This window comes from Ylistrum balloti, unplaced genomic scaffold (assembly GCF_031769215.1).
Source record: "Ylistrum balloti isolate Yb309-2 unplaced genomic scaffold, AGI_CSIRO_Ybal_v1 Utg370086, whole genome shotgun sequence".
Classification (NCBI taxonomy): Eukaryota; Metazoa; Mollusca; class Bivalvia; order Pectinida; family Pectinidae; genus Ylistrum; species Ylistrum balloti.
The window spans coordinates 80,594-103,046 of NW_026782120.1; the positions used below are offsets into that span (position 1 = coordinate 80,594).

At 36.1% G+C, this 22,453-nt stretch overlaps 1 protein-coding gene across 1 annotated transcript; it reads right to left on the reverse strand.

Annotated features, from left to right (window-relative positions):
• Window positions 1-5,687: 5,687 nt before the first annotated feature.
• Window positions 5,688-22,030, reverse strand: LOC132549887 (uncharacterized). The gene is made up of 12 exons (XM_060213856.1): window positions 21,891-22,030; window positions 18,917-19,035; window positions 18,326-18,466; window positions 17,961-18,031; window positions 17,100-17,201; window positions 16,666-16,738; window positions 15,100-15,196; window positions 14,773-14,932; window positions 14,058-14,194; window positions 11,264-11,424; window positions 7,299-7,415; window positions 5,688-6,964 (listed from the first exon to the last, which is right to left on the reverse strand). The coding sequence occupies exons 1-12, from the start codon at window positions 21,940-21,942 to the stop codon at window positions 6,293-6,295; spliced, it is 1,902 nt and encodes a 633-aa protein (XP_060069839.1). The 5' UTR covers window positions 21,943-22,030; the 3' UTR covers window positions 5,688-6,292.
• Between the last annotated feature and the right edge of the window lie 423 nt (window positions 22,031-22,453).

Genomic DNA, 22,453 nt, shown 5'->3' on the forward strand with positions numbered 1-22,453 from the left:
AGTTCGACATTTTAGATATACGGTAGTTCGGGTTTCATTTTAGATATACGGTAGTTCGACATTTTAGATATACGGTAGTTCGACATTTTAGATATACAGTGGTTGGACATTTTAGATATACGGTAGTTCGACATTTTAGATATACGGTAGTTCGACATTTTAGATATACGGTAGTTCGACATTTTAGATATACGGTAGTTCGACATTTTAGATATACGGTAGTTCAGGTTTCATTTTAGATATAAGGTAGTTCGGGTTTATTTTAGATATACGGTAGTTCGACATTTAAGATAAACGGTGGTTCAGGTCATTTTAGATATACGGTAGTTCGACATTTTAGATATACGGTAGTTCGACATTTTAGATATAGTTCGGTCATTTTAGATATACGGTAGTTCGACATTTTAGATATACGGTAGTTCTGGTTTCATTTTAGATATACGGTAGTTCGACATTTTAGATATACGGTGGTTCAGGTTTCATTTTAGATATACGGTAGTTCGACATTTTAGATATACGGTGGTTCAGGTTTCATTTTAGATATACGGTAGTCCGACATTTTAGATATACGGTAGTTCGACATTTTAGATATACGGTAGTTCGACATTTTAGATAAACGGTAGTAGTTCGAGATATACGGTAGTTCGACATTTTAGATATACGGTAGTTCAGATTTCATTTTAGATATAAGGTAGTTCGGGTTTATTTTAGATATACGGTAGTTCGACATTTAAGATAAACGGTAGTTCGACATTTTAGATATACGGTAGTTCGGGTTTCATTTCAGATATACGGTAGTTCGACATTTTAGATATACGGTAGTTCGGCATTTTAGATATACGGTAGTTCGACATTTTAGATATACGGTAGTTCGACATTTTAGATATACGGTAGTTCGACATTTTAGATATACGGTAGTTCGGGTTTCATTTTAGATATACGGTAGTTCAGGTTTCATTTTAGATATACGGTAGTTCGACATTTTAGATATACGGTTCGACATTTTAGATATACGGTAGTTCGACATTTTAGATATACGGTAGTTCGACATTTTAGATATACAGTAGTTCAGGTTTCATTTTAGATATACGGTAGTTCGGATTTATTTTAGATATACGGTAGTTCGACATTTTAGATATACGGTAGTTCGACATTTTAGATATACGGTAGTTCGACATTTTAGATATACGGTAGTTCAGGTTTCATTTTAGATATACGGTAGTTCGACATTTTAGATATACAGATATACGGTAGTTCGGCATTTTAGATATACGGTAGTTCGACATTTTAGATATACGGTAGTTCGGGTTTCAATTTAGATATACAGTAGTTCGGCATTTTAGATATACGGTAGTTCGGGTTTCATTTTTCATTTTAGATATACGGTAGTTCGACATTTTAGATATACAGTAGTTCGGGTTTCATTTCAGATATACGGTAGTTCGGCATTTTAGACAGTTTAGATATACAGTGGGTGGACATTTTAGATATACGGTAGTTCGACATTGGATTCATTTTAGTTCGACATTTTAGATATACGGTAGTTCGGGACATTTTAGATATACGGTAGTTCGGTTTTTTAGATATACGGTAGTTCGACATTTTAGAGTTCGACATTTTAGATATACGGTAGTTCGAGGTTTCATTTTAGATATACGGTAGTTCGACATTTTATATATACGGTAGTTCTGTTTTCATTTTAGATATACGGTAGTTCGACATTTTAGATATACGACATTTTAGATATCGGTAGATATCGGGTTTCATTTTAGATATACGGTAGTTCGACATTTTAGATATACGGTAGTTCGACATTTTAGATATACGGTAGTTCGGGTTTGTTTTAGATATACGGTAGTTCGACATTTTAGGTTTACAGTAGTTCGGGTTTCATTTAAGATAAACGGTAGTTCGGGTTTCATTTTAGATAAACGGTAGTTCGACATTTTAGATATACGGTAGTTCGGCATTTTAGATATACGGTAGTTCGACATTTTAGATATACGGTAGTTCGGGTTTTATTTTAGATAAACGGTAGTTCGACATTTTAGATATACGGTAGTTCGGGTTTCATTTTAGATATACGGTAGTTCGACATTTTAGATATACGGTAGTTCGGGTTTCATTTTAGATATACGGTAGTTCGACATTTTAGATATACGGTAGTTCGACATTTTAGATATACGGTAGTTCGGGTTTCATTTTAGATATACGGTAGTTCGACATTCAGATATACGGTAGTTCGACATTTTAGATATACGGTAGTTCGGCATTTTAGATATACGGTAGTTCGACATTTTAGATATACGGTAGTTCATTTTAGATATACGGTAGTTCATTTTAGATATACGGTAGTTCGACATTTTAGATATACGGTAGTTCGACATTTTAGATATACGGTAGTTCGACATTTTAGATATACGGTAGTTCGGGTTTCATTTTAGATATACGGTAGTTCGACATTTTAGATATACGGTAGTTCGGGTTTCATTTTAGATATACGGTAGTTCGACATTTTAGATATACGGTAGTTCGGCATTTTAGATATACGGTAGTTCGACATTTTAGATATACGGTAGTTCGACATTTTAGATATACGGGTTCGACATTTTAGATATACGGTAGTTCGACATTTTAGATATACGGTAGTTCGGGTTTCATTTTAGATATACGGTAGTTCGACATTTTAGATATACGGTAGTTCGACATTTTAGATATACGGTGGTTCAGGTTTCATTTTAGATATACGGTAGTTCGATATTTTAGATATACGGTGGTTCGGGTTTCATTTTAGATATACGGTAGTTCGACATTTTAGATAAACGGTAGTTCGACATTTTAGATATACGGTAGTTCGACATTTTAGATATACGGTAGTTCGACATTTTAGATATACGGTAGTTCGACATTTTAGATATACGGTAGTTCGACATTTTAGATATACGGTAGTTCGACATTTTAGATATACGGTAGTTAGATATTTTAGATATACGGTTGTTCGGGTTTCATTTTTGATAATCGGTAGTTCGACATTTTAGATATACGGTAGTTCGGCATTTTAGATATACGGTAGTTCGACATTTTAGATATACGGTAGTTCGACATTTTAGATATACGGTAGTTGGACATTTTAGATATACGGTAGTTCGGGACATTTTAGATATACGGTAGTTCGGGACATTTTAGATATACGGTAGTTCGGACATTTTAGATATACGGTAGTTCGACATTTTAGATATACGGTAGTTCGACATTTTAGATATACGGTAGTTCGGGTTTCATTTTAGATATACGGTAGTTCGACATTTTAGATATACGGTAGTTCGACATTTTAGATATACGGTAGTTCGACATTTTAGATATACGGTAGTTCAGGTTTCATTTTAGATATACGGTAGTTCGACATTTTAGATATACGGTAGTTCGACATTTTAGATATACGGTAGTTCGACATTTTAGATATACGGTAGTTCGACATTTTAGATATACGGTAGTTCGGGTTTCATTTTAGATATACGGTAGTTCGACATTTTAGATATACGGTAGGGACATTTTAGATATACGGTAGTTCGGGATATACGGTAGTTCATTTTAGATATACGGTAGTTCGACATTTTAGATATACGGTAGTTCAGGTTTCATTTTAGATATACGGTAGTTCGACATTTTAGATATACGGTAGTTCGATATTTTAGATATACGTTAGTTCAGGTTTCATTTTAGATATACGGTAGTTCGACATTTTAGATATACGGTAGTTCAGGTTTCATTTTAGATATACGGTAGTTCGACATTTTAGATATACGGTAGTTCGGGTTTCATTTTAGATATACGGTAGTTCGACATTTTAGATATACGGTAGGGGTTTCATTTTAGATATACGGTAGTTCGACATTTTAGATATACGGTAGTTCAGGTTCGACATTTTAGATATACGGTAGTTCGACATTTTGATATACGGTGTTGACATTTTAGATATACGGTAGGGACCTAGATAGATAGGGGGTAACATTAGATATGTATGTTACCTGTTAGATATCCAGGGATTACTATATGTTACCTGTGATAAGTCCTGGGGACCTAGTCATCAGAGAGGGGGTAACATTACTGTATGTTACCTGTGTTAATCCAGGGGAAGGAATGATTTCTCTTTTTTTCGGGTCATTTGTCTGATGGAGGCGACTGTGTAGATCTCGTACACTACCTACGTCAGTGTTAGTACGCTCCACACTGGTCATTTGTCTGATGGAGGCGACTGTGTAGATCTTGTACACCACGTAAGTCAGTGTTAGTACACCCCACACTGGTCATTTGTCTGATGAAGGTGACCGTGTAGATCTCGTACACTACGTACACTACGTACGTCAGTGTTAGTACGCCCCACACTGGTCATTTGTCTGATAAAGGTGACCGTGTAGATCTCGTACACTACATACATCAGTAAAAACAATTTTCAAATGTTCTATAAAATCCTCCTTATCTTTAGTTTCAAACCAGAGAAATATTGCTACTATGCGATTGACACAAACCTCAATCTGAATATATTCATGAACTCCTAGTTTGTCAAGTTTTTAGTTCAATATAGCATAAATATAAACTTTATTTATTTTACAACAATTTTTAAACAAGTTTATATTTGATCACTGTTGTTGACCCCGAGGTAAGTGGTCTTACTAAGAGTACTCAAGGAAAACCCACGTGGACAGGCAAGTGACATACCTGTTCTCATCCACACTGAGAATCAAACCCCGAATCTCTCGGTGAAAGGTGAGTGTGTTACCACTGCTAATATGTATCTCGTAGCAAGAGAGCAAGGGTATGCATGCATATCAATATTTTGAAAGATGGGAGAAGATTGCCGCAAATGCCAATGATAATATGTAGAAATATTTCTGTCAATCAGACAACTAGTTCAAAAGGCTTTGATAATTGGCTTAAGTTACATTACTGTACCTAAAAAACAAACTATACCACCAATATATCTGATAACCAAGTTAGTCAAGTAATAATCAAGAAAGAACACAAATATCAGTTATCTGGATTGTATCTGATAACCAAGTTAGTCAAGCAATAATCAAGAAAGAACACAAATATCAGTTAAATATCTGATAACCAAGTTAGTCAAGTAATAATCAAGAAAGAACACAAATATCAGTTAAATATCTGATAACCAAGTTAGTCAAGTAATAATCAAGAAAGAACACAAATATCAGTTAAATATCTGATAACCAAGTTAGTCAAGTAATAATCAAGAAAGAACACAAATATCAGTTAAATATCTGATAACCAAGTTAGTCAAGTAATAATCAAGAAAGAACACAAATATCAGTTAAATATCTGATAACCAAGTTAGTCAAGTAATAATCAAGAAAGAACACAAATATCAGTTAAATATCTGATATCCAAGTTAGTCAAGTAATAATCAAGAAAGAACACAAATATCAGTTAAATATCTGATAACCAAGTTAGTCAAGTAATAATCAAGAAAGAACACAAATATCAGTTAAATATCTGATAACCAAGTCAGTCAAGTAATAATCAAGAAAGAACACAAATATCAGTTAAATATCTGATAACCAAGTTAGTCAAGTAATAATCAAGAAAGAACACAAATATCAGTTAAATATCTGATAACCAAGTTAGTCAAGTAATAATCAAGAAAGAACACAAATATCAGTTATCTGGATTGTATCTTTATTGGATTGTTTTTCTGGCCTAATTTTCAACATATCATAATGAAAATGACAAGGAATGAACAACATAATGTCCAGAAAACTCGGACACGATTAAAACAATAATTACTCCATATAAACTGTTGACCGGTAAAAGTAACCAGCAAATCTGTACGATACTCAAAAATATATATATCCTAAATGAAATTGTTTTCCCAATCATACTAGTAAAATTTGCAATTTAAATTAAAACCTCACAAAATATAGCTAATCTACACTTATCATTTCTTGAATATATATATACCGATACAGTGAACAATAAAAGACTAAAAATGTCTTTGAATTTTACACAGTTTGGCTGAACAAAACACAAAGTAATTTCTAACCCAGAATGAAACAAGGTAATTTTGAAAAGTTCGGTATTTAGTACTTAAATACCGAAAATAACAAAGCATGAATATAAAGTAGACCTAACATACAAATTCATCCCTTTTTAATCCTATAGTATAACCATGCCGATCCAGGTTTCTAACCCTTCAGTGTAAAAGTCAAGGACATTCATAAATCCGTGAATGCATCATACACAACACATAGTCATGATGGCTAATCAGCTACCAACATCAAGACACACATGGTGAGGTTTCAAGTGGCATATCAAATTCATAGTCAGTCTCCTGACAATCATCACCCACCACTTCCCTTACCTTTGATGCCTGGTCCACAGGGACATCACATATACTCAGTTTATGCATATTAGAGTTGACTTTGGCCTGCTCCAACATCTGAGTAGTGAGGACTATTTGATTATCACATTGGCGTGCTGTATCATTGTGTGGTACCTTGAGCAATGATTCAGTAGTTAAGTTACCCTCACATTTTACCCCAGCTACACTCTCTGACTTCATACCACATATATCATTGCTGTCACTTTCTTTATCCTGCACAGATGTGGGAATACTATCTGATAAGTCTCCCTCAGACTGAGCATGCTCAGTGGAGTCCGAATTGGAATTACTACGACCTAGAGTATCCTCGGAAACTTCAGACAATGTCTCTGATGCAGCTTCCTCACTCGACAGCTTCATAAGTTCATCCAGAACAGTAAACGGCAGCTCTGTTGAATTCTCTGTACTTTCAGTGTTACTAGCCTGACGAGACATCTCGCACATACCACTCTCTGTAAGCGAAATCCCTGCATCACTAGTGGAGATCCCCGCATCACTGGTGTGGTGCTCCTCAATGGCTGGGGTTGCGATACTCTGGTTTAGCTGGCAACCATTTTTGTAGAATTCCTTAAAAATAATGGTTGAGTTTGTCCAAGTCTTTCAAATCAAATTAAAACAATTCAATATTCAACAATAGTGTAGTAAATAAACAACAATAGTGTAGTAAATAAACAACAATAGTGTAGTAAATAAACAACAATAGTGTAGTAAATAAACAACATTATGATAATTGTGCCTCAAGATATTTGTCAGAATGTTGACAAGTCATGTCTAGGAAAAATTTGAAATTCCTTTTAGTATGAGATCTGGATTATCCCCCTTCCTTTCTACACACTTAATAAATATGTTCATGTCCTTTCAATATCTTATAATAAAAAATTCAGCAATTTCTAGAAGTTACCTTGCGAGCTTGTAGCTGCTCTAAGGACGCTGGTATTTCGGAATGATTTGAAGGTGCATTCAGATTTAGGGAGGCAAACTGGGAAAATATCTGTGGTGTATGTGTCACAGGCTTAGTCTGAAACAAGAGACAAAAATTAAGATATAAGTCCAGTTCATATGGTATTTGATTTCATCATGGCATTTTATTTCAAGTGATATTGGTCTACAGTAAAGTTTGATAGAACATTCCAGCCTGTTCTCAATCTGCAGTATTAACAGATGCATGTACAAATAAATTCCCCATCATCACAATTTTCATGCAAGAAGTCATTAACTGATTATATTATAGGGAAATTTTATGGTCCTCATAGCAACCTCATTGAGAAATATTTTATTTCTTTGTGCGATATGAAGTTGGATGTGTTTGATACTCATTAGTTTGTCTGTTGGTTCCGTTGTGTGATATGAAGTTGGATGTGTTTGATACTCATTAGTTTGTCTGTTGGTTCCGTTGTGTGATATGAAGTTGGATGTGTTTGATACTCATTAGTTTGTCTGTTGGTTCCGTTGTGTGATATGAAGTTGGATGTGTTTGATACTCATTAGTTTGTCTGTTGGTTCCGTTGTGTGATATGAAGTTGGATGTGTTTGATACTCATTAGTTTGTCTGTTGGTTCCGTTGTGTGATATGAAGTTGGATGTGTTTGATACTCGGTAGTTTGTCTGTTGGTTCCGTTGTGTGATATGAAGTTGGATGTGTTTGATACTCATTAGTTTGTCTGTTGGTTCCGTTGTGTGATATGAAGTTGGATGTGTTTGATACTCATTAGTTTGTCTGTTGGTTCCGATGTGTGATATGAAGTTGGATGTGTTTGGTACTCGGTAGTTTGTCTGTTGGTTCCATTGTGTGATATGAAGTTGGATGTGTTTGATACTCATTAGTTTGTCTGTTGGTTCCCTCCTGTATACCTTGTTCTCCATTGAGAATGGGACATAATTGGATTGACCAAAGTTTACATAGCAGGTGTTGTTGATGAAGCAGAATATGCTTACTCTTCCTGAACACCTGGTCTTATTCTCCTTGTACTTTTTCAGGAGTCTCAATGTAAGTCTTTCTTTTGTTTCTATTTTTCTTTAGTTTTATAGAATTTGAGTTTGGAATATAACTATGTTGACATGTTGGTATTTTCTTGTTCTTTTATGGAATCTGTGTTTGGAATATAACTATGTTGACATGTTGGTATTTTCTTGGTATTTTTTTCATATCATAAGCATATTGGGAGATCATATAAAAAATCACCAGATTTCTGGGCTATATATAATTTTTAAGATGATTACATTGCCAGAACACAGACATTTGTCAGTGAGACAATGCCTAACGACAGGAAGAGCAACAGAGATGGAAAACCTGTACCCAACCAACCATGATTGATAAAATGAGTTATTATTTCAAAACATTTTAAAATAAGCTTACAATCAGCAATATTCCCCTGTCTTATCCAATATTGAGATCAAATACTGTGAACACACATTAAAATAGGAAAACCTGACAATCAAAACACACCACAGAAATAATCTCCCACTGTGTCAAACTGGAAAATCTTCTTTAGACAGGTATGTTATCAAAATTTTTTACAAATCCAAATTCAATTTTACAGGTTCAGAAAATCTTCATATCAAAACTGCAATTTTTTCTTTACTAAAGAAAAGTAACTTTTTCAATTATGTTTCCAACTTAACAAATCTTAACATGATGTTCAGTTAGGTAAACTACAAACATTTACCATAATGAGGAAACATTTAACAGACAGAATGTTTGTGTACCATTTAAAATGAGGTATGGAAAAATTAAGACCACTAAACACATATATATAGAATTCAAATCTTATGGCAGTTTATTCTTTTGTCAAGACATGGTCCCATGCCGGTCCTTATAAATTAGTTTCAAGTATGTTTTTCCACCCATAAGGTATTGTATGTTCACTGTATTAGTAATATCATTGAAGAAATACATAGTTTTATCTAGACTCTAAATAACCATCAAAAATTCTGTTTTAAAGACCAGTTTTGTGGTTCCTCTTTGGCAAACTCAGCATTTCTAACCTTTCCAAAGTGGTTGTCTGGACCTTATTAAATGGTATAAATGTTTATCTGTAAAACAGATGCTGACTAGTGAACCTGTGTGTCCCATGATTTTGTGCATTAAACTTGTATGTTTTCAAGAGACATTGTGCAATAAACTACATGTTATCATTTGTTCCAAATATGCTTGATGATAATATACTGTATATCACCTTTTTAGGGCACATATCTCAATAAGGGCACCTGTGACTTTTTTTCAGGAAAATTCCTTGGCTGAATGTCCAGTTTCATTCAGAAATGATAAAAATGTTTCAACATCTACCATTTTATTCAGAATATTTAAATAGGCCTATGCTGGGGATCACTGTGATTACACTTTGGAAGTTGAAAGCAGGCCGATTTCAATGTCCAGGGCTAGTGCAATAATTTCAAATTTCTACTTACTCTCAGTTCAACTGGAATCTGTCTGCTAAAAACTTATCACCTATAGTCCATTTCAAATTTCTACTTACTCTCAGTTCAACTGGAATCTGTCTGCTAAAAACTTATCACCTATAGTCCATTTCAAATTTCTACTTACTCTCAGTTCAACTGGAATCTGTCTGCTAAAAACTTATCACCTATAGTCCATTTCAAATTTCTACTTACTATCAGTTCAACTGGAATCTTTCTGCTACATACTTATCACCTATAGTCTGTTTCATGAAACTTCCAAATTTTAAGTCTTATTAAGGGTGCTCTTGCCTTCAATTACCCATGCCCTGCGCCCTTATTAGGTCATATACTTTGTACATTCAGTAATTAAATGTACTGACTGACCAATAAGAATCTGTTAGAATGATCCCGCTATCTAGCATTTACAACTATCATGAGTTTACCTGCTTTCCTTGAGAAAACTATAAATAATGTGTAACTTTGTAACATCCTAGATTTATGATACTTCAACTAATTTTTAATATCACCTATCAATTATAAGCATTTCCAACACACTGTGCAGAAATATATATATAGGTATAGACTGTCTATATAATGTAACCAAAGGCTTGAATAGTCAATAAATATAGTATAAACAAGTACTAATTGTAATGGGGACCATTACAAATGTCCCCCAAACGACCATTCAGCAGTAAATAATCACAATAATCAGACCTGCAGTTATGCTAAACATGAACTACGCCATTTTGCTCCTATAGTGCCACCTAATACATATATACCAATTTTCACAAAAATCGGACAATATCTAAAATTTGGCCAAAATTTGACCACAGCTGACCGCTCAGATGACCGATTGATGGCCGCATGAAAAATGGACGATGCCATTTTGCTCCTAGTGCCATCTAATACATTTATACCAATTTTCACGGAAATCGAACAATATCTAAAATTTGGCCAAATTTTGACCACAGCTGGCCACTCAGATGACTGATTGGAAAAATTCAAGTGGCCTGCACTCCACCTCGCATGTATGAATATGTGTGTAAAGTTTTGACATGCAATATTTTTTGAGAAATGTGTCAGAAACCTCGCTGGCGGAAGGAAGTGGAAGAAATAAGAATAATATAAATGATAATAATGATAAGAAGAAACGGAGCAAACATGATATGTCCCCCCACTTCGTTTGGGGGACATAAATATAGTGTTTTATTTCTAGCAATTATTGTGGAGAATTCATGATGCCTATGTTTTTTGATTTGGAAAAAATTATCAATGCATTGCCGAACGTTTGGTTTGATGTTACTACAAACACTGAACTATGTCAAATTTAACAACCTTATCACCAAAGTATCAAAGTGTCAGCAGACAACAACAAATTTTGATAACGATATAAAAATTAAAAAAAAAAAAGGAAAGAGAGAAACTCTTTGAAAACAATGTTAATATTTGTATATAGAAACAACTTACAACAGAGGAGAGACGTTTGCCTTTTTTGCTGGGTCGTCGCTTACCGGAGCGACGACCTGTCCCAGGATATTCTGAATCATCCTCTGTCTTACGTTTGAGGACATACATTCCCTCCTCCAGTTCAGCAGCTAGTTCAGCGGAACAATTGGACGAAGACAAATCTACAAGCAGCAAAATAAACTGGTAAAACCCATTGTTTTATCAAAGAAATAAATGTATTTCTTCAGATTTTATAACCAAATTGCTCTCACAATAACCTAAATGATACCCCACACATCCTGTCAAATAATGCACTTTCAAAAACACTGCAGCTCAAGCTTTGAAAAGAAATTCATTCCACCTCCCCCACTCCCACAGAGAGGCTTTGTGTCACCAATGTATTTCATTTCTTACACACCAAGAGGGACATTGTGTCTCCTCTATGTTCATTAAAGGAATTGACACAAATGCTTATTCAATGTCTCAGACTATCTCCCATATGGATACTGTGTCCTGGTATAGATTTTATAATCTTAACCCCTCCCCCCACCCCCACACCTGTATAATAGACACTGTCCTTGTATCGGCTTTACTCACTAATTCCCCCCTCCTCTGACCCACCCTACCCCCTCTCCCGGCCAGCATAGCTACTGTGTTTTGGTGTATATTTTACTCACAAAGACCCATACACTAATCCCCAATCCAGTATGGACACTGTGTCCTAGAATAGATTTGAATCCATAAAACCTGTCCTTCCCTTACCCACACTGCCCCTCCCTCCCCTATTCAGTATGGATACTGTGTCCTGGTATAGATCTTAATCACTGAGACCCCCCTCTCCTCCCCTCCAGTATGGATATTGTGTCCTGGTATAGATCTTAATCACTGAGACCCCCTCCCCTCCCCTCCCCTCCAGTATGGATACTGTGTCCTGGTATAGATTTTAATCACTGAGACCCCCTCCCCTCCCCTCCAGTATGGATACTGTGTCCTGGTATAGATTTTAATCACTGAGACCCCCTCCCCTCCCCTCCCCTTCAGTATGGATATTGTGTCCTGGTATAGATTTTAATCACTGAGACCCCCCTCTCCTCCCCTCCAGTATGGATACTGTGTCCTGGTATAGATTTTAATCACTGAGACCACCCTCCCTTCCCCTCCGGTATGGATACTGTGTCCTGGTATAGATTTTAATCACGGAGACCCTCTTCCCTCCAGTATGGATACTGTGTCCTGGTATAGATTTTAATCACTGAGACCACCCTCCCTTCCCCTCCAGTATGGATACTGTGTCCTGGTATAGATTTTAATCACTGAGACCCCCCTCCCCTCCCCTACAGTATGGATATTGTGTCCTGGTATAGATTTTAATCACTGAGACCCCCTCCCCTCCAGTATGGATACTGTGTCCTGGTATAAATTTTAATCACTGAGACCCCCCTCTCCTCCCCTCCAGTATGGATACTGTGTCCTGGTATAGATTTTAATCACTGAGACCCCCCTCTCCTCCCCTCCAGTATGGATACTGTGTCCTGGTATAGATTTTAATCACTGAGACCCTCTTCCCTTCCCCTCCAGTATGGATACTGTGTCCTGGTATAGATTTTAATCACTGAGACCCCCTCCCCTCCCCTCCAGTATGGATACTGTGTCCTGGTAAAAATTTTAATCACTGAGACCCCCCTCCCCTCCCCTCCAGTATGGATACTGTGTCCTGGTATAGATTTTAATCACTGAGACCCCTCTCCCCTCCCCTCCCCTCCAGTATGGATACTGTGTCCTGGTATAGATTTTTATCTCTGAGACCCCCCTCTCCTCCCCTCCAGTATGGATACTGTGTCCTGGTATAGATTTTAATCACTGAGACCCTCCCCTCCCCTCCCCTCCAATATGGATACTGTGTCCTGGTAAAAATTTTAATCACTGAGACCCCCCTCCCCTCCCCTCCAGTATGGATACTGTGTCCTGGTATAGATTTTAATCACTGAGACCCCCCTCCCCTCCCCTCCAGTATGGATACTGTGTCCTGGTATAGATTTTAATCACTGAGACCCTCCCCTCCCCTCCAGTATGGATACTGTGTCCTGGTATAGATCTTAATCACTGAGACCCTCCCCTCCTCTCCAGTATGGATACTGTGTCCTGGTACAGATTTTAATCACTGTATGGATACTGTGTCCTGGTATAGATTTTAATCACTGAGACCCTCCCCTCCCCTCCCCCTCCCCTCCCCTCCAGTATGGATACTGTGTCCTGGTACAGATTTTAATCACTGAGACCCTCCCCTCCCCTCCAGTATGGATACTGTGTCCTGGTATAGATTTTAATCACTGAGACCCTCCCCTCCCCTCCAGTATGGATACTGTGTCCTGGTATAGATTTTAATCACTGAGACCCCCTCCCCTCCCCTCCAGTATGGATACAGTGTCCTGGTATAGATTTTAATCACTGAGACCCCCTCCCCTCCCCTCCGGTATGGATACTGTGTCCTGGTATAGATTTTAATCACTGAGACCCCCTTCCCTCCCCTCCAGTATGGATACTGTGTCCTGGTATAGATTTTAATCACTGAGACCCCCTCCCCTCCCCTCCAGTATGGATACTGTGTCCTGGTATAGATTTTAATCACTGAGACCCCCCTCCCCTCCCCTCCCCTCCAGTATGGATACTGTGTCCTGGTATAGATTTTAATCACTGAGACCCCCTCCCCTCCCCTCCAGTATGGATACTGTGTCCTGGTATAGATTTTAATCACTGAGACCCCCTTCCCTTCCCTCCAGTATGGATACTGTGTCCTGGTATAAATTTTACTCACTGAGACCCTTGCCTACAGGTGGATCATCCTGTGGCTGGTCATCGGAGGTCTGGATGTATTTCTGCAGGTAGTATATAAGAGTGTTACACAAGTTGATCTCATCTGTGTAGGGCTCTCGTTGTATGGTGTACTCCTCCCTGTAACACACAGTAAACACATGTAACATGGTTCATCAAACAATAAACCTATACTTGGTAATTAGCCATCCAAACAGTGTGTCTATAGGTAATTAGTCACCCAAACAGTTTGTCTATAGGTAATTAGTCACCCAAACAGTTTGTCTATAGGTAATTAGTCATCCAAACAGTGTGTCTATAGGTAATTAGTCATCCAAACAGTGTGTCTATAGGTAATTAGTCATCCAAACAGTGTGTCTATAGGTAATTAGTCATCCAAACAGTGTGTCTATAGGTAATTAGTCAACCAAACAGTGTGTCTATAGGTAATTAGTCATCCAAACAGTGTGTCTATAGGTAATTAGTCATCCAAACAGTGTGTATATAGGTAATTAGTCAACCAAACAGTTTGTCTATAGGTAATTAATTAGCCCATCCAAACAGAACGTCAATCAGAGAATGCATGATTGACAGATAAATCACCATGTTTCTCATGCTTTCTCTTATAAAACCCAATCACTTGTGTAGGTTAGGAAAATGTCCTCATTGGGCCTGATTTATAGTGTTACTATGTCAACTACTCAACAGACCAAACTTACAGAGACTTCTGGAATGCCTCCATTTGAGAACATGGCTCTTCCTTTTTCTTTTCTTTTCGTTTCTGTCGTCGACTCTCTCCTTTGACTTCAACATAATCCTTCTCCTGTTGTTTAAAATCCTGAACCATCCTTCGCTTCATGTCGTACAAATTGTCAAGCTCTGGAAAAAAAATAATAAATAAATAAATAAACATCAATTTGCTTAATACTGACAGTGCTTGATTAGCTCTAGATCACTGGACAGGTCAGCAAAGTTATTGTCCTCTATCTGATCACCTAAATCTATTTTTAGTGATGCCGACCTTGAGCTTAAAACTGTAGTTGTACCTTTCTTTAGGGTGTCCTTCCGAAATTTCTTCTTCTGAACCGTTTCTTTATGTTCGTCTTCTTTCCGGCGAAGCTGGTTAACAAATTTCTGTGAGTTCTGTTGACAAAGAAATAAAAGTGTCAACAGGAAAATGACTCAAATTGCTTCATCTACTCACTATACAGTGTGTTACTTATCAAATCAGAATAAAAGAAATTCTCTCAAATTGAAAAAAAAAAACCCAAGAAATAATTACAGTATGGACAAGAGATCCCAGAGGGATCTTGGCGCCCACCATTTGAGGATCTGTTTTCAGTTCTTGAAGATTTGTTGATTTTTTTTTGTGTTACAGGTTTTGTAAATGTTCATGAACTGGTCTTCATTGAATGTACTCAATGATGGCACAAGATATTTTTATTAAGCACCTATTAGCAAATATCATTTAAAAAAGCTCCCAAAGTATTATTAGATAGCAGTCAGTTACAGGTGGATAATGGACATGGTCTTGAATCAATATGATAGAATATCAAAGAAAATATGCTTGTGCTGTATTACTGTCGACATCCAAGATGGCTGCCTGTGGGCCAACTTAATTTCAAATCAGTCCAAAAAAAGTACAATGCACAACTAGGGACCAAGGGAAACCAATACCTATGAAATATCAGAAGTATCCATCCAGTACTTCCTCAGAAATAGCGATAATAAGATTTTACTCTCAAAATCCAAGATGGCTGCCTGTCAGCCATCTTGATTTCAGATCAGTCCAAAAAGGTACAATGCACAACTAGGGACAAAGGGGAAACTGCATATAAAATTTGAGAAGGATCCATCCAGTACTTTCCAAGAAATAGCGATAACAAACTTTTACTTCCAAAATCCAAGATGGCCATCTGTCAGCCATCTTGAATTTGAATCAGTCCAAAAATGGACAATGCACAACTAGGGACAAAGGGGAACCTGCATATGAAATTTGAGAAAGATCCATCCAGTACTTTTCTAGAAATAGCGGTAACAAAATTTTACTTTCAAACTCCAAGATGGCTGCCTGTCGGCCATCTTGAATTTGAATCAGTCCAAAAAAGGTACAATGCACAACTAGGGACCAAGGGGAACCTGCATATGAAATTTGAGAAAGATCCATCCAGTACTATCCCAGAAATAGCGGTAACAAAATTTTACTTTCAAACTCCAAGATGGCTGCCTGTTAGCCATCTTGATTTCAGATCAGTCCAAAAAGGTACAATGCACAACTAGGGACCAAGGGGAACCTGCATATGAAAATTTAGAAAGATCCATCCAGTACTTTCCCAGAAATAGCGGTAACAAAATTTTACTTTCAAACTCTAAGATGGCTGCCTGTCAGCCATTTTGATTTCAGATCAGTCCAAAAAGGTACAATGCACAACTAGGGACCAAGGGGAAACTGCATATGAAATTTGAGAAAGATCCATCCAGTACTTTCCCAGAAATAGTGGTAACAAGAATTGTTTACGGACGGACGGACGGACGACAGACCATGGACGCAGGGCGATTTGAATACCCCACCATCTGATGATGGTGGGCTAATAAATGTATTTTGAACTTACATCTCGTTCTTCTCGCAGGCGTTTCTGTCTACTTCGCATGTCGTCGTTCTCTTTCTTCAGTGTCAAGAAATCTCTGTAATGAAAAATTCAAATAGCAAATTTATCAGATTACATTCAAACAATAATACATGTACACACACTTATTTTGAAATTAGATATCAGTATAGATAATTGATACAATCAATTTATTCGGATAGAAAGAATTGTTGGAGACTGTTAGTCTCTGGGCTGGATCCCTGTGTCAATCCTGAATGAATTTGTCGCCTAGCACTTGTCCAAAATTTATTTATTGTTTTCATACAGTGACATAAACAAGAGGCAGAGGCCAAATATTTGGCTTCTTTTTAACAGATATTTTTAATATGATCGAGATTCTACAGATGCCAACTTTGTCCAGAAAAATCAATTAAACCTCGCATGAGAAATTGACTTACCGCAGGACTTTCTTTGAACGTTTCAAGCTATTAATTTCACTGACAATCTTCTTTTCTTCAGACAGTTTAAAGTTCTGATTCTTCAGCAAAGAGTCAAGCCTTCTGCAAAATGATTTTATAACCAATTAGCTATAATAGTTACATTTACTGGTGTTAAACAACAGATGAACACAGACAAGGGTACGAAACATGGTATCTAAGATAGCTTAATGTCTTAATCAGCCACTTTTTTAAAGTCATCAAAAGTTTTCAGGGATCTCCTTACTGAATTCTGAATTCAGCACTGTGACAGGACAATACCCAAATATGGAAACAATGATTCAGCAGTGTGATGGGTCACTACCCAAATATGGAAACAGATGATGATTCAGCAGTGTAATAGGTCAACACCCAAATATGGAAACAGATGATGAATCAGCAGTGTAATAGGTCACTACCCAAATATGGAAACAGGTGATGATTCAGCAGTGTGATGGGTAACTACTCAAATATGGAAACAGACAATAATTTTCTACCCATTTCTATCGATGTATTGCTTTTCAGTTAAATAAATTGCAAAGTTCAGTAGCCTGTGAAAGTTCATCTCTAAGCTTTGGGATTATTGTAGGATGTGTACAGCATTGTAAAGGGGAGATAATTACACAACATGTGAAATGTTATATAAATTTAGGTTGTAGTAGTGGGGAGATCATTATGTTGCATACAAAATGTTAAAAATGTAGTTTATAGTAAAGGGAGATAATTTTGCAGCATACTAATTTTATCAATTTAGAGTATGGTAAAGGGAGATAATTATGCAGCATACAAAATGTTTAAGAAAACAGTGAAAGAACAAACCAGCAAGCAAAGTACATAACTTACGTTATGGAATGGTCTATCCGGTCTTCACTCTTGTAGTGAAGAGAAGATTGTAAACGGTCTAATTCAGCTTTCTGAAAAAGAATTTAGAAATACGATTCCAAAATCTATGGAAAGGTTGCAAAATAAATATGGCAGAAAAAGGTCACAAAAAAATCAAATTTTAACACAATGTTACATCAACAAGAGGTGGGTCTCAAAGATAGCATTTACAACACAATGTAATGAATTGAAATCATTGTTGCTGGTAAAAAAATCTTACCATCTTCCTGATGATACAAAAATCCTAGACACGGGTGATTACAATGTTAGAGGAAGGAATACTTTCATGCAGTAAAAGCTACCAAACAGAGCTTTTTCAATGATACCTTTTTCAAGATGTCTGAGTTGAGGGTTTTCAACTCCTGTTCAATCTGTTTGAGTCTATCTATAAGTTTACTTTTCTCAGATCTCATGGTACGAAGGCCATTCTTGTGTGTGTCATCACTCAGGTACTGTGTAATTGACCTCTGTATAGTAGTTAAGGTCACATTGCTTCCTTTCATACTTATTGCAAAGAAACGACTAACAAAGATTCTCTCTTTTCCAGGTTTAATTTTTTTTTATATAGATCAAATGGTTTATCATGTAATTTATAGATAAATATCAACAAATTATTTTCAACTTCATTTACTGATAATAAGTTGGTTGCCAACAGTCATGTGGTGCAATAGTAACACACATGCTTCTCGCCTAAGCTACCAGGTTTGGATTCCCCAGTCACATGGGTTCATGGATCACCTGCCAAACAATTTTCTCCCACAGTAAGACCCCTGGTGTGATTCCAACAGTGCCAACAACAGATAATGGTACCCAATATATGCTGATAAACTGCTTCATAATTCTTGCAATATAAACAAAATAAATATTTCAAAAGAGAAAAATTCAATTTTTTTATAAATACAGATATTAAGGGATACAAGCTCAGCTTCCTTTTCCTTGATGGTGCTTTGGAGAGCTTCAAGCTCTTCATCATACCGTTTCTTGTTTGGTGGTCTAACCTTCCTTCCACTTGAGTCTAGGGAACCTGTCGATGACCCTGAAATCACAACACCCTTAATGTCATTTAGATCAGGTCAAGGGGGGTTGTGGAGGGGCAATATACATATATATATCCAAAGATCAATCTAGAATATAGGGGTAAGTACTCTTTTTATGACTTGGGGTGGGTTGGGGGGGGTTGGGGGGGAAGCGTGGGTTCCAAAGGGCCACAGGAGGAAGACTGTATAGGATAAAAAGGATTTTTTAGCACTTTGTGTTTGACTGCTTTTAAACAGAAAATATACAAAATCAATTAAATTCTACTCAAAAACAATAAAACTGAAAGATCAAAATGTAAATTACTGTTTCAATAATGTAAATTCAAAGAGAAAAATAGTAAATTTTATAAAATCGGGGAATATATTGTAAGACTCAAGGGGAACATTCTGTAAAAGCGAAATTTTAGTTACTAAAGGAAACTACTCAATACTGATAGTATAATCACCCTAAATTGATTCTTGATCTTAAACTAATATATTTCAAGATAGATCTGTCTGTTAGATGATGATTAGCCCCTATCATTCAGATGTTCTATCAACTTTGTTAAAATATCACTTCGGGACAATTTCTTCAGGTTGGTTATGTCAACAGAATAGATGTTCTTATACCACAACCAGTAGAAGATTAGAGTGTGATGTTTCAATGACTACACGGTCACCTTAAAGTTCTTATACAAAAACCAGTAGAAGATTAGGGTGTGACGTTTCCATGACTACACGGTTACCTCACAGTTCTTATACCACAACCAGTAGAAAATTAGAGTGTGACGTTTCAATGACTACACGGTCACCTTAAAGTTCTTAAACCACAACCAGTAGAAGATTTGAATGTGACATTTCAATGACTACACAGTCACCTTCATCAGACAAATTACCAAAGTATATGATGCATGCTTACATTTATTTCATACATATAAAGAAATCTGTGTCATGTAGGATGAACAATAACCAAGTAGAATTAATGGAATGATTTAATGTCTACACCAAGTTGAAGCAAGACACCTTTAATTCTACAAGGTATCTCGAGATTTTAACATTACTGTAAAATAAGATTTTCTTGGTGGTGTTTCAAAAAATAAAAAATTCCATTGACATTTGTTTTCATGGATGAATGTAGCTCAATAAATCTACTAAATTTAGTAGTTGATGAACACAGGATTTTTTTCATTAAGATTACTGATGAAATTAAAGAAAATTAATTAATGATTTTACATTAAATCAGTGCCCCATCAGAAGCAGATGATGGAAGAAAATGTAGTTATTGTTTACAGGTATACGTCTAATTCAAAATTGATTAAAAGTGTTCAAAGTTACCTGAATTTCTGTAAGTTTAAATCAAGTATTGTCTATTTCCTGAGAAAATTGCTAAGTAATCATAACAAGCTGCTCAGCAGTCAAAACTGTTGACTAGCACAGAACACCCAAATGTGCTGAAACATTCAAATGATTATGATGAAGAATCTCTCTGATCATGGTTGCCAATGTAAACAGTGGACTGTTATATTCTCTACATATTTTCATACGTCCAAACGAGTTTATTCGTTTCTCAATGACCTATATATCTGACCTATTTATCCGATTATTTTGGATAATTCAAGTAACATAACAGTCATTTCATGCCTTTAATGTCAGTCAAGTGTTAATCCTATTTCCCCTCCATGTTTAGGCCAAACTGACAAAATGTTTTCCTAAGAAAATAGCTTATATTGGTGCCATCACTTTGAGAAAAATACATATAACATAGAAGATGCAGCATCAATGTCTGGATTCCATGGTGACCAAGGTTTGACAGTCAAATACGAAGACATGAAATGACTGTATACTGTTAAGATTCAGCATATTTATATCTGGGTCACTAAGCTCAACTCTTTTATGACAAGAATGTTTTTACAATCCTATGTTAAATCTATTGTTTTCCTTTTGGATATTATGCTGCCAAAATTATTTCTTTCCGTTATTTTTTTCGTAAATTTCTGAAGTAATATTTTTTCTAATTTTGATAAATATTTGTTGTCATTATTGGATATAGCTAAAGATCCTTATCCATCTCTTCGGATGTTTTTTCTAAGAAATTGATTCAAATTCAACTGCTAATACTATTTTTATTTTTTATTTTAAAACAAATCAACAGTGTATTTTTTTCAGTATATTAGACACTACCTCGAACACACACATCCTTATGTACAATATACTATTATCATCCGTAAACATGTGCATTATCGGCAATGTACTCAAATATCTATCATAATGATAAATATATATATGTCAGAACAAAATGAAACAGCTACAGCCAGTGAAAGAGAATTCACTGAAATCTTGCCGCCTGTTTGTGTTATAAAGAAACTTCTTGAATATCTGGATCCTAAATATGTTACATCAGCAGGTTTTTGGTTGACTGCCAAATGAACAGCTAGAGACCAGGTAAACACTGAATGTTTGTAGTATTGCTAGCCATTCTGGAGAATTAGCCCCGTTCACTTTTCATTGTGAAATGCAGTGTGATGTATAAAGTAAATGACGATTGGATAGAAAACGGCAACGTAGAAAAAGGGACATTGTGCAATCTATTGACAATGTGATATTACGACATTGGAATATCTACAAAATTAAGAAAGCTCAAGAACATTTCACGAGTAAAATCAACATACAACACGATTTCTTTTGTGTATTTCTCAATGCATGCCGTTTTCGGGCATGAATATTTTGAAATGCTAAACTTGAGTCTCGTGTGTCAAAACAAGTCACATCTATTTACGTATCCAATGACTCAGCCTTTGAGGAAACACCCTCTCAAGAGAGAAATCACATTTTTCAAAACGATTTGACAAAATATTTGTTTGTGTCTGCATCTTACCAAGTAACGGAATTTCTGGGTCCACATTGGTGGACTCGAGTGAGTCCCCCATTTTGCACACATCAGAAACCAATGATAGTGGAAGCGTTGCCTCAAATATTAACCTCCCAACTTCCTGTCCGTAGCCACACGTCAGGCATTGGGAGCCATGATGGATTTTTGCTCACATGACTCTGACGTCACAAATAGATGTGGAATTCAACATCCCCAAGGTCGCTTCCTTTCCAAACATTTTATTATATTTCTCTCACAAGAAAGCAGCGTTTCTTAAGAAAATAACAAAATTTATATCATATACATAAATTTAGATATTCATTGTTTTCAGTGTGTGAAAAGTCAATGCAAAGGTATTCTCTACGTTTGACATTTATGCGATATGAGGGCACTTGTTGTGTACACACACTGTGATGTTCCTACGCTGCGGTTAAGGGAAACGAGAAAGAATTTTTTATTTCATTAAATTTTGCGAACAATTCAAATTTGTAAAAACACAATTTGTAAAATGAGTAGTAGAATGCGTGCTTTGTAATTATATGCATAATTGTTCGCTATATCATCAAGAA